Consider the following 13827-nt stretch of genomic DNA (forward strand, 5'->3'; position numbering starts at 1 on the left):
TCATATATACGCCTTATGACATGATTATGACATGGGTATGGCATCGTTCTGAGCCCATTGTGTCCTGTTAGAGTGTGTTTAAAAGCTCCTGTAGTACAGAAGTCTGCTTCTCCAGCAGAGTAAAGGGTTAGTCTCTGGAACAGTATCAGAGAGAGAGGGAGAGAAAGGGAGAGGTTCCCACTCTGTTATGCTAACCCCTATTAAAGAGAGAGTTCACCCCTGTATCAAAGTTGGACAGATGTTTTCATACATTTCATGTGGTCTAAAGTCATGCTGAATCTGCGTTGTATATCCTACTATACTCCTTATATCCTATATATATCCTACTATATCCTACTATACTCCTTATATCCTATATATATCCTACTATATCCTACTATACTCCTTATATCCTATATATATCCTACTATACTCCTTATATCCTATATATATCCTACTATATCCTACTATACTCCTTAGGAGAATCCTGCAGTCTTCAATCTAAGTGAATGGCATGTTTTGGCTCTACTAGTTAAATTGGATTAGGTAGTTCACACCTCCCCATTCATTTTGGATCTAGGCTTTCTAATGCATAGAGCAGGCATCCATTTTACCTCTTTGGTTGTTGAATGCTCCTCTAGTTCTCCGTGGGGAGTCTTGAGTACAACCTTGTTCTCTGTGTGCATCGATAGGTCAGTTCTTTATGAATAAATGTGTAGGTGTGGTAGTTGAACGCAGCTCTCTCTGTTCCCTGAGTACAGATTGGTCAGTTCTTTGGGGAGGTAGACCCAGTCGTGATGATCAGTCTGGTCAACACGTCTCTGTACTCCTTCAACAAGACCTACGACTACCAGTCAGTCTGCGATCCTGAGAGAGACAGCAAGGCTGCTGCAGGGCCACGATCTGTCTATGTGGTGAGAGACACGCACACACAGCACACACACATGCATAAATGCATTATCTTGCTTTGGTTACCTCTTCTGTTACATACAGTGCATTCAGAAAGTATTCAGACCCCTTCACTTACGCTACAGCCTTATTCAACTATGGATTAAATCGTTTTTTCCCCTCATCAATCTACACACAATACCCCATCACGACAAAGCAAAAACAGGTTTTTAGAAAATGTTTGCAAACCTATAAAAAAAAGGGAAATATAACATTTACATAAGTATTCAGACCCTTTACTCAGTACTTTGTTGAAGCCCCTTTGGCAGCGATTACAGCCGTGAGTCTTCCTGGGTATGACGCTACAAGCTTGGCACACCTGTATTTGGGGAGTTTCTCCCATTCTTCTCTGCAGATCCTCTCAAGCTCTGTCAGGTTGGATGGGGAGCGTCGCTGCACAGCTATTTTCAGGTCTCTCCAGAGATGTTCGATCGGGTTGAAGTCCGGGCTCTGGCTGGGCTACTCAAGGACATTCAGAGACTTGTCCCGAAGCCACTCATGCATTGTCATGGCTGTATGCTTAGGGTCGTTGTCCTGTTGGAAGGTGAACCTTTGCATCAGTCTGAGGTCCTGAGTACTCTGGAGCAGGTTTTCATTAAGGATCTCTTTGTACTTTGCTCCATTCTCCCATCTCCACAGAGGAACTCTGGAGCTCTGTCAGAGTGACCAACATGTTCTTGTTCACTTCCCTGACCAAGGCCCTTCTCCCCCGATTGCTCAGTTTAGCCGGGCGGCCAGCTCTATGAAGAGTATTGGTGGTTCCAAACTTCTTCCATTTCAGAATGATGGAGGCCACTGTGTTCTTGGGGACCTTCAATGCTGCAGACATGTTTTGGTACCCTTCCCCAGATCTGTGCCTCGACACCATCCTGTCACGGAGCTCTACGGACAATTTCTTTGACCGTATGGCTTGGTTTTTGCTCTGACATGCACTGTCAACTGTGGGACCTTATATAGACAGGTGTGTGCCTTTCCAAATCATGTCCAATCAATTGAATTTACCACAGGTGGACTCCAATCAAGTTGTAGAAACATCTCATGGATGATCAATGGAAACAGAATGCACCTGAGCTCAATTTCGAGTCTCATAGCAAAGGGTCTGAATATTTATGCAAATAAGCTATTTCTGTTTCTTATTTGTAAAACTTAAAACACTTCGACAACTGTTTTTGCTTTGTCATTATGGGGTATTGTGTGTAGAATCATTTTTAGAAAAAGGCTGTAACGTAACAAATTGTGGGAAAAGTGAAGGGGTCTGAATACTTTTTGAATGCACTGTATATGCATATACAGTGCCTTGCGAAAGTATTCGGCCCCCTTGAACTTTGCGACCTTTTGCCACATTTCAGGCTTCAAACATAAAGATATAAAACTGTATTTTTTTGTGAAGAATCAACAACAAGTGGGACACAATCATGAAGTGGAACGACATTTATTGGATATTTCAAACTTTTTTAACAAATCAAAAACTGAAAAATTGGTCGTGCAAAATTATTCAGCCCCTTTACTTTCAGTGCAGCAAACTCTCTCCAGAAGTTCAGTGAGGATCTCTGAATGATCCAATGTTTACCTAAATGACTAATGATGATAAATACAATCCACCTGTGTGTAATCAAGTCTCCGTATAAATGCACCTGCACTGTGATAGTCTCAGAGGTCCGTTAAAAGCGCAGAGAGCATCATGAAGAACAAGGAACACACCAGGCAGGTCCGAGATACTGTTGTGAAGAAGTTTAAAGCCGGATTTGGATACAAAAAGATTTCCCAAGCTTTAAACATCCCAAGGAGCACTGTGCAAGCGATAATATTGAAATGGAAGGAGTATCAGACCACTGCAAATCTACCAAGACCCGGCCGTCCCTCTAAACTTTCAGCTCATACAAGGAGAAGACTGATCAGAGATGCAGCCAAGAGGCCCATGATCACTCTGGATGAACTGCAGAGATCTACAGCTGAAGTGGGAGACTCTGTCCATAGGACAACAATCAGTCGTTTATAGCACAAATCTGGCCTTTATGGAAGAGTGGCAAGAAGAAAGCCATTTCTTAAAGATATCCATAAAATGTGTCGTTTAAAGTTTGCCAGAAGCCACCTGGGAGACACACCAAACATGTGGAAGAAGGTGCTCTGGTCAGATGAAACCAAAATTGAACTTTTTGGCAACAATGCAAAACGTTATGTTTGGCGTAAAAGCAACACAGCTCATCACCCTGAACACACCATCCCCACTGTCAAACATGGTGGTGGCAGCATCATGGTTTGGGCCTGCTTTTCTTCAGCAGGGACAGGGAAGATGGTTAAAATTGATAGGAAGATGGATGGAGCCAAATACAGGACCATTCTGGAAGAAAACCTGATGGAGTCTGCAAAAGACCTGAGACTGGGACGGAGATTTGTCTTCCAACAAGACAATGATCCAAAACATAAAGCAAAATCTACAATGGAATGGTTCAAAAATAAACATATCCAGGTGTTAGAATGGCCAAATCAAAGTCCAAACCTGAATCCAATCGAGAATCTGTGAAAAGAACTGAAAACTGCTGTTCACAAATGCTCTCCATCCAACCTCACTGAGCTCGAGCTGTTTTGCAAGGTGGAATGGGAAACATTTTCAGTCTCTCGATGTGCAAAACTGATAGAGACATACCCCAAGTGACTTACAGCTGTAATCGCAGCAAAAGGTGGCGCTACAAAGTATTAACTTAAGGGGGCTGAATAATTTTGCACACCCAATTTTTCAGTTTTTGAAAAACATAACGTTTTGCATTGTTGCCAAAAAGTTCAATTTTGGTTTCATCTGACCAGAGCACCTTCTTCCACATGTTTGGTGTGTCTCCCAGGTGGCTTGTGGCAAACTTTAAATGACACTTTTTATGGATATCTTTAAGAAATGGCTTTCTTCTTGCCACTCTTCCATAAAGGCCAGATTTGTGCTATAAACGACTGATTGTTGTCCTATGGACAGAGTCTCCCACCTCAGCTGTAGATCTCTGCAGTTCATCCAGAGTGATCATGGGCCTCTTGGCTGCATCTCTGATCAGTCTTCTCCTTGTATGAGCTGAAAGTTTAGAGGGACGGCCGGGTCTTGGTAGATTTGCAGTGGTCTGATACTCCTTCCATTTCAATATTATCGCTTGCACAGTGCTCCTTGGGATGTTTAAAGCTTGGGAAATCTTTTTGTATCCATATCCGGCTTTAAACTTCTTCACAACAGTATCTCGGACCTGCCTGGTGTGTTCCTTGTTCTTCATGATGCTCTCTGCGCTTTTAACGGACCTCTGAGACTATCACAGTGCAGGTGCATTTATACGGAGACTTGATTACACACAGGTGGATTGTATTTATCATCATTAGTCATTTAGGTCAACATTGGATCATTCAGAGATCCTCACTGAACTTCTGGAGAGAGTTTGCTGCACTGAAAGTAAAGGGGCTGAATAATTTTGCACGCCCAATTTTTCAGTTTTTGATTTGTTAAAAAAGTTTGAAATATCCAATAAATGTCGTTCCACTTCATGATTGTGTCCCACTTGTTGTTGATTCTTCACAAAAAAATACAGTTTTATATCTTTATGTTTGAAGCCTGAAATGTGGCAAAAGGTCGCAAAGTTCAAGGGGGCCGAATACTTTCGCAAGGCACTGTATTTTGTCCTTATGTTGTGAATTGTGCACTCAGTGCTGCTCTCCTCTTCACTCTCCAGCCCACTATAGCAGACATGCTGAGTATAGGTTGGTGGGCCTCCACTGCTACCTGGTGAGTAAATGGGCTGGTTACTGTAACTACTGTTTAGATATGGTCTGCTGTTTAGACCAACAGTAATGTGTTTGTTTGTCTCTCTAGGTCGATAATGCAGCAAGTCTTCTATGGTCTCATATTCCCCAGCTTCGTAGAGGCAGGTGAGTGTTAGGGTACAGTATATTGGATGTAATTATGTGATTATACAACAGTCAATTTATAAAGGTACAATATGTTTGTTGTCGCTTAAATGGGCTGTTAATATAGTGTAAATATCCTTGGGCTTTGGAGTAGTTATGTGGAGGAGTTGTAAGCACAGACCTGTTTGGTTTGCTTGTTTGTTGATTTGTGTTTTTGGTTACGTATGGTGACAGTAGTGGATTCTCTATCTCTTTCTCTGTATCTATCTCTCTTTCTCTCTCTCTCTCTCTCTCTCTCTAGTGGATTCAGATGATGACATGTCAGCTAACATGTTTAAGGAGAGTTGTATCACAGAGCAGACTCAGTACTTCTTCGACAACGAAGAGAGATCCTACTCGGGAGTCCTTGACTGTGGAAACTGCTCCAGGTGTGTGTGTGTGTGTGTGTGTGTGTGTGTGTGTGTGTGTGTGTGTGTGTGTGTGTGTGTGTGTGTGTGTGTGTGTGTGGGTGTGTGTGAAAAGGGAGATTCTCCTTCCTGGATAATTGTAGATGCAGAATGGGGTCAGTTTCCTGCTTTCCTCTGTGATTTCCAGCTCTGTTCAGGCAGCTGCTGTCGGCTGGGCTCTGATCAGACACATTACATTGATCTGTCAGAAGCTGAACACAGGGGGAAACAATGTTTGCTGAGAGCGCTCTCCCAACCTTTTCCCCTGTTTTTGTGCTGCAACTCACATGTGGTGTGAGGGCTGAATGTGGTAGAACTGCAGTGGGTATATGAGCCCCATGCGACTAACGTTTTTCTCGTCAATATTAATGACTAAAGACATGTAAACTTTAACGAGCACCATAAAGAAAGAGCCACAGACGAGAGGAGGCGGTGGCTCCACTGCCCTGTAGAATGTGTGTGATTTATTAATTGCTGTTTGTTCATCTGAACCACATATACACCACATGACCAAAGGTATGTGGACACCTGCTCGTCGAACATCTCATTCCAAAATCATAGGCATTATTATGGAGTTGGTCCCCCCCTTTCCTGCTATAACTGCCTCCACTCTTCTGGGAAGGCTTTCCACTAGATGTTGGAACATTGTTGCGGGGACTTGCTTCCATTCAGCCACAAGAGCATTAGTGAGGTCGGGCACTGATGTTGAAGTGATTAGTCCTAGCTCACAGTCTGCTTTCCAATTAATATATTCATATGTGTAGGCCAGTCAAGTTCTTCCACACCGATCTCTACAAACCATTTCTATATGGACCTTGCTTTGTGCACGGGGGCATTGTCATGCTGAAACAGGAAAGGGCCTTCACCAAACTGTTGCCACAAAAGAGCTCTGTGCAGGTCCACAACCCACCTTGGGTCGCGACCCATACTTTAGGAAAGGCTGGCCTAGAATCTCATTGTATGCTGTAGCATAAAGATTTCCCTTCACTGGGACTAAGGGGCCTTTCCCGAACCATGAAAAACAGCCCCAGACCATTATTCCTTAGGCAGGTAGCGTTCTCCTGCAACCGCCAAACCCAGATTCATCCATCGGACTGCCAGATGGTGAAGAGTGATTCATCAATCCAGAGAACGCTTTTACACTTTTCCAGTTCAATGGCGGTGAACTTTACACAACTCCAGCCGACGCTTGGCATTGCGCATGGTGATCTTAGGCTTGTGTGTGCCTGCTCAGCCAGGGAAACCCATTTCATGAAGCTCCTGACGAACAGTTATTGTGCTGACGTTGCTTCCAGAGGCAGTTTGGAACTCGATAGTGAGTGTTGCATCTGAGGACAGATGATTTTTGGGCGCTACACACTTCAGCACTCGGTGATCCCGTTCTGTGAGCTTGTGTGGCCTACCACTTCGCGGCTGAGCCGTTGTTGCGCCTATAACTTTCCACTAGCAGGGCAAAAATTTGACAAACTGACTTGTTGGAATGGTGGCATCCTATGGCGGGGCCACGTTAAAAGTCACTGAGCTCTTCAGTAAGGCCATTGGCAGTAGAATGGAGATTGCATGGCTATAAACTCGAGCTATGTGCTCGAGTTTATACACCTGTCAGCAACGGGTGTGGCTGAAATAGCCAAATCCACTAATTTGATGGGGTGTCCACATACTTTTGTATATATAGTGTATTTCACCACGGTAGCCCATATGTGTGATGTCGCAGGAGGCAGAAGGAATGAGCAGCGTTTATGGTTTACTCTTATCTGAGGCAGATAAGAGCATTTTGTGTGTAAGCTTTGTTAGTCTGTTGGGAGTGTTTCCATTTGTTTTAGGGTTGAAATCTAGTGGAGCCTTTTCCTTCTGTCTTGGAATAATGCTGAATTCCATTGAAAGAATAAAATAACATTCCAATGGAAGGGAAGTGTTCTCTCTCCTCTCTCCCCTCCCTCACCTCTCATCTCCTCTCTTCCTCTCCTCTCCTCTCTCCCTCTCTCACCTCTCCTCTCCCCTCTCTCACCTCTCCTCTCCCCCTCTCTCCCCTCCCTCACCTCTCATCTCCTCTCTTCTCCTCTCCTCTCCTCTCTCCCCTCCCTCACCTCTCATCTCCTCTCTTCCTCTCCTCTCCTCTCCTCTCTCCCCTCCCTCACCTCTCATATCCTCTCTTCCCTCCCTCCCTCACCTCTCATCTCCTCTCCTCTCCCCCTCTCTCACCTCTCCTCTCACCCTTTCATGATGTATAATGCTAAGTATCTTACTATAACACTGTGTGTGTGTGTTTCAGGATGTATCGAGCTGAGAAGCTGCCCCACACTAACCTGGTGTTTCTGATCACTGATGCCAAGGCCACCTGTCTGTCTTGTGACCCCAGACCACTAAGACAAGCTGAGCAACCCTGTATCCTTTGACACGTACGCCCACACACACATACAAACCTCTACATTTGACAAACGGTAACAGAAGCTCAGCAGCACTGTATCTATCTACATGTTGCTACCATTATCAACATAATACCAAGCCTGTGTATTGAAGCCACATGGCTGTAGATAAGAAGTGCCCTCACATATAACTACATCATCCATCAGCAGGACACATGGTAGTACAGTTGCATTCATTTAGTTAGTATTACTGCTGGAGTGAAAAACTCGAGTCATGTTTTGTCAAGTCTAAATTCATATGGAGCTATGTATCTGAATGGAACATCTGGAGCCCACGTTGGGATCACTTTGAATCACTGTGTGTGTGCGTGTGCGTGTGTGTGTGTACGAGACATATGTGTCTGGGGATTTAGCTTCCTGCTGGTATAACAGTAAAAGTGTCATCTTCAGAGTTCAGAGGGGGGTCAAACCAGAGGCCTGTAGTTTATTACGACTCAATATGCTGATAATGAGGACTAAACACACACACACACTCACACATACAGCGAGTTAAGCTATAAAATGTACACACTCCCTGTATTGCACACTATTTATCAGCAAGAGAGTCTGTCCAATCACAGTGTCATGTTCAATCATGATGAATGGAGTTGTTAAAGGATAATACTCTGCCACAGACAGAGTGATATGTCTGAGATTGTAAGGGAGCGTGTTAAAGGATAATACTCTGCCACAGACAGGGTGATATGTCTGAGTTTGTAAGGGAGCGTGTTAAAGGATAATACTCTGCCACAGATAGGGTGATATGTCTGAGTTTGTAAGGGAGCGTGTTAAAGGATAATACTCTGCCACAGAGTTTGTAAGGGAGGGTGATATGTCTGAGGGTTTGTAAGGGAGCGTGTTAAAGGATAATACTCTGCCACAGACAGGGTGATATGTCTGAGTTTGTAAGGGAGCGTGTTAAAGGATAATACTCTGCCACAGACAGGGTGATATGTCTGAGTTTGTAAGGGAGCGTGTGTTAAAGGATATGTCTGAGTTTGTAAGGGAGCGTGTTAAAGGATAATACTCTGCCACAGATAGGGTGATATGTCTGAGTTTGTAAGGGAGCGTGTTAAAGGATAATACTCTGCCACAGACAGGGTGATATGTCTGAGTTTGTAAGGGAGCGTGTTAAAGGATAATACTCTGCCACAGACAGGGTGATATGTCTGAGTTTGTAAGGGAGCGTGTTAAAGGTGTGAGATGTTAGAGATCTACAGTATGTTTGACCAGGACGTGTCAGTATTTAAGATCAGAGTGGGAGTATTGTACTAATAGGAGGTGTGAGTGTGTTAGTATTTCCTTAGTGTGTGTGTGTGCAGCCCAGGGTCCAGACCCATGTGAGCTGGCTCAGAACCCCAGATACAGGAAAGGACCTGACGTGTGTTTCGACAACAACATAGACGTAAGTTCTCTTTCTCTATCTCTTGGTTTGAATGTTCTTCATTGCCTGATTGCATGAATTTGTTTATCTGTTTTACATTTTGCTCTCAGGGATCTTTTTTGTTCCATCAAATGAACTGGTTGCTTGCATGACAGGTCTTCTCATGTTCATTCTCTCATCTTTCTGACATATTTCATTAAGTTATATCATCCTGCATTATCTCACCCTTTAAACTGACTTTCATTAACTGGCACTACAGTAACTGTCATTACGTGTTTTTGCATGAAATCTTCATTCTCATCTTTTACATTTTTTCTTTCTCCTTGTCTCTTTTTCTATTTCCAATTTCCATCCTTCATTTTGCATCTCCGTTGGCTCTTGTTTGAAATGGTAGGATGAGCCCCTGTGTCCAATCAGCGGTGTCTCTGGTCTGAGTCCTGTCCCCCTCCTCCTGTTGCTGCAGGTGTTGATGCTGGGCCCAGGGTCAGTGTCCTTCAATACAAACTGAACTGAGACATGTCACTCCACCACTGTTGATAGTCAGGCCTTACACACATCAACTACTAACTGACCTGAAACCTTCCAATAATCAGACCTTACACGTAATTGATACTAGCTATGTGGTATCAATTACTACGTGGCTTCTAATACGTCCATCAAATGCATAAACACACTTGGATAAACCCAGAGCAAAAGAAAGGCATCTACCACTTGATCATGTAATTCTACACCAGGTGAATAGTGTACTGTTAAGTCATGTTGATGTGGATGGAATGTGATTGATGGTGAGAAGGCTGCTACTGTGAATGTGACATCATCTCCTACTCTGAAAAATACTGACATCACTCATGTAAATATTTAACATACCCCACAGTATTTCCCTTGCCTACACACAGTCTTCGTACTGCCCATAATAGACCTGTCACACACACACAGGCCGGGAGCGATGTTTCGGCTGGCCTGGGAATGGGGGGTACAGGTATTATACAGAGGATGTAGATCCTCTTCAGAGAGTGAATGTAGGACAAAGCCCTCTTCCCCAACTGAACGATGGAAGTTCCTCTGCAGTCTATATTCCCTCTAGAGTACATTGAGGAAGCAACAGATGGGTTTCCTACCTTTGACGATGTGCTGTACTGTACGACACACACACACACACACACGTAAACATACACACACACCAAGGCCAAGAGCATGCACAGATATTTAATTTACTGACTTTATTGTTGCAGTGTCATTTACACGTTTAAAGTGACGTTTAAGTAACAAAATAAATTGACAATCAACTTTCATAACAGTTGCATACCAATAAAAAGAGACTAGCTTGTTGTCCTTTCTAGGTCGATAGGAACATTAGCCCAAGCTATTTAGGAGGGATATCACACCTGGCACAAATGATTGTCTAGTTGTGTTCTTCCTGCTGAGGGATGCCCTATACCTGCGCCCAGAGGGGAGTAGTTCAAAGTCCAGGTACAGGGGGTGACTTGGGTCTAAAATGATTTTGTGAGCCTTACGGAGGGTCCTGACCTTAAAGATCTCATCCAGGCCTGTCTGTCTGACTCCAAGTACCTTGCTTGCTGTGGTTGTCAGTGACATTGCCAAACCAACAAACAATACAACAAGTTCAAATACTCTCAATGAAAGATTTGTAAAACAGAGTCAGTATAGTAGAGTCTATATTAAATGATCCCAACTTTTTGAGAAAGAACAGTCTCTGTTGGCTCTTTTTGTAGACCAGGTCTTTACATTTACTCCACTGAAGCTTATTGTCCAAGTGGACACCCAGGTATTTGTATTCCTCTACAATCTCTAAATTCTGACCTCTGATAGATGTTGCAGAGGTAGGTGGTGAACACTTCCTGAAGTCTACGCACATCTCTTTGGTCTTGTTGGTATTGAGGACCAAGTGTGATTCCTCACACCACTCTACAAAGTCATCTAGGAACGGGCCATGATGTTCCTCGTCATCATGCAACAGGCTGATCAAGGCAGTGTCATCAGCGAACTTAATGAGGTGTCTGTCAGGATGGGAACTAGTACAACTATTAGTGTACAAGATGTACAGAAGTGGGGACAAAACACATCCCTGAGGAGAGCCTGTGTTGGTGTTGCGTATGTCCGACACGTGGGGACATATTTTGACAGATATCCTGAACACTGGCATCAAACAGGAGGACACACACACACACACCGAGATTTCAATAATGTTGCACTCTCCTGAACGCAGCCTTGTAATATGTGTTTAATCTGTAATTTGCCACATAATCTGGTTTGAATTATCTCATTGGCTGCCTGTCTGATTACCGTTTGTTGTGTCCAACAGGAGGATGATTCTGACTGTGGGGGCGGGACCTCTCTAAACCCCTCTCTCTGGCCCTTGTTGGGGCTCCAACTACTGCTGCTGTGGCTCCTCACTGGCTCCCGAGACTCATGACCCCTACACAAACACACAAATGCACACACACACACACACACACACACACACTCACATCTCACTAAGACAGTGTTTTACATTGGACTGTTTTCTGACGATCCATCCCCTGAACGTAATCACTGATGTGTTACCTCACTGCCAGTATGGAAGAGGAGTCACTCTCCTGTTCTCCCACCGTTCTCCAATGCCAAAGGGTGCTCTCTCTCATCGCTCACTTCTCTTCTCTACCATGTTTCAATTGCCTGAGATATTCTATTCTATTCTATGGTGCAACAGTAAGAGCTAACCAAACCCTTTAATTCTGTAGTATCTATGTATTGGTTTGAGTCTGAGGGAGGTTGAGTGGCTGTCCTTTCATGCCAACATATTATTTTTCACTGACAGCAAATGATTTGTGTATGCCTAGTTGTTTGTATTATTGTTGCTTATGATATTTATTATATGTAGAAAAAGATCATTATGAAGACAACAAACGCTGTAACTGAAATGGACAGCAAAATTCTCAATAATCCAATTGTTCCAGGTCAACCAGGAGCGAGTAAATAGATGCAGTAGACTAGAGTAGGGTTCACTCAACAGAGAGCTGAACAACACTAACTATGACACCAAATAAAGCTCATTAGAGTAATGGGGATAGTTGGCCCATGAAAGAGACTCTGATAACATGGTCAAATCCTACTTTAATATCGTTATGTCCATGGTACCAATCTATGACCTGAGCCAAATACTTCCTAAATACTTTTGGTGTGCATTTAGGTTCACTTGCTGAGTGAGCATGGTTGTACTTTTGGGACTATTCCATTGGTTCCATTGCACCGGGAAAGTGAAATCTAGTGCAACTCAAGTGATACACTATCTATTTGACCCAGGTCTTTATAGATACATATACAGTATAGCTTCATTTGATGCATCAGATTCCTAGTGCCTATGTAGCGTCAACATCCCATTCATATATCCAGAGTTAATCTTTGATGGGGAGTCATTGGAATGATGTCCCAATGTGTCCCAGTTGCACGCCGTACAGTATGCTATGTGTAGTAGTAGAGCAGGAGCAGTAGCTCAGAGATGTGTTTCCTATGTTACATAACTAGCTGGTATCTATCTAGCCTGGGTGTCAGTCTCATTCACCTTCAGACTGCCAGACAGACTTGAACCCACCTCTGTAGAACAATGTGCTCCTGAAGTTAGTTTCCTCTGGATCCCCAGACTCAGGATTTCAGCAAAGTGAAAGACAGAAAAGCTTTCCAAAAGACTACAGGAGTTTGTATCACATGCCCTGGTGAGCAGACAACTGGAGAATGATATCAGCATATACAGTATAAAGACTGTTTCTTTTCCGTCCTCTTCTACTGCTTGTTTCTTCTTTGTGTTGCTCTCTAAGTGCTGTCAACGAGACGCTGAAAGCTCGGTGTCAGAATGCTGCAATGTGACGGGATGAGTCTGTTCGATGTTGGACGCTCCTCAAACCATGGATAAGTCACTGTTTGGCCATGATGGAGAGGACCAAGGTACAGGCACTGTTACCACAGACAGTTTCAAGTCTTACCCCACTCTTATCCCAACCTTACCAAAAGTTAAGTTCACTGTAAACTACACATGACAAAAAAAGCAGCACTGTAACCCTAACCCAAAATGTTATGTCCTGTTTACATCAGGGCCTATCGCTGCCAGTGTTGTCCTTTCTGCCATGGCCATCGTGTGACTAAATGGTTTGGCGTTCAGGATCATGGCTGTTTATCGGAGTCACGTGTTGACGTGTGTTTAACACCAAGAACATTATGTAGCCCTGGTACAGGCATGTCCCTGGGGAAATCCTTGATTGTGCTTTAATACATGACTTCTCTTTTGTGTAACTTGACTAGCCTGATTACATTTTGTATACATTTGTACAATAACGATATTTACTGTAAAAAAAGAAAAGAAAAAAAAGAAACTGAAAAAAGGAGCTATAATGTTTATATAACATGGTTGTGATTCTTGTGCAAATATGATGTATTCACAATAAACGTATAGTATTGTTATGGTCTATTGATTAGCTGTTCGTTCAACAGGAGAGTAGTTTATGGACATGCAACTTGGCACAGCAGATGGACATAAAAGAACCGCTTACTGTTTGAGGTCCCTTGTTCCCACCGGTAATACTTCAATAATGATTTAATAATAGTTCATGCTGGAGAGATCAAACAGCGGGTCACAGATCAGGACAAACATGGCGTTATCTTTCAGCTGCGCAGAGCAAGGTCACGATACTGCTAAAGATGAGGTGAGGGGAGAGGACAACTCTTCCTAACGCTCTGCGAGAACAACTGAGAGTCTCTCACAGCCATTCCACTGTGTTAGGAGCCTTGACACAGA

At 43.5% G+C, this 13827-nt stretch overlaps 1 protein-coding gene across 5 annotated transcripts in view; it reads left to right on the forward strand.

Moving 5' to 3' along the window:
• Positions 1-13498, forward strand: part of LOC112219241 (voltage-dependent calcium channel subunit alpha-2/delta-1-like) — a 117687-nt gene extending 104189 nt beyond the window's left edge. For 2 of the 5 annotated variants that reach the window (XM_042301570.1, XM_042301572.1), the window contains 8 exons: positions 741-893; positions 4629-4681; positions 4769-4824; positions 5105-5231; positions 7522-7634; positions 8977-9059; positions 9433-9521; positions 11362-13498. In XM_042301570.1, the coding sequence (XP_042157504.1) occupies positions 741-893; positions 4629-4681; positions 4769-4824; positions 5105-5231; positions 7522-7634; positions 8977-9059; positions 9433-9521; positions 11362-11398 (711 nt within the window). In that variant the 3' untranslated portion in view covers positions 11399-13498. The remainder of the gene's footprint in view (positions 1-740; positions 894-4628; positions 4682-4768; positions 4825-5104; positions 5232-7521; positions 7635-8976; positions 9060-9432; positions 9522-11361) is intronic. The other 3 variants (XM_042301571.1, XM_042301573.1, XR_006079365.1) reach the window with 2 other exon arrangements.
• The last annotated feature ends 329 nt before the right edge of the window (positions 13499-13827 follow it).

This window comes from Oncorhynchus tshawytscha, linkage group LG19 (genome assembly GCF_018296145.1).
Source record: "Oncorhynchus tshawytscha isolate Ot180627B linkage group LG19, Otsh_v2.0, whole genome shotgun sequence".
NCBI classification, from domain to species: Eukaryota; Metazoa; Chordata; class Actinopteri; order Salmoniformes; family Salmonidae; genus Oncorhynchus; species Oncorhynchus tshawytscha.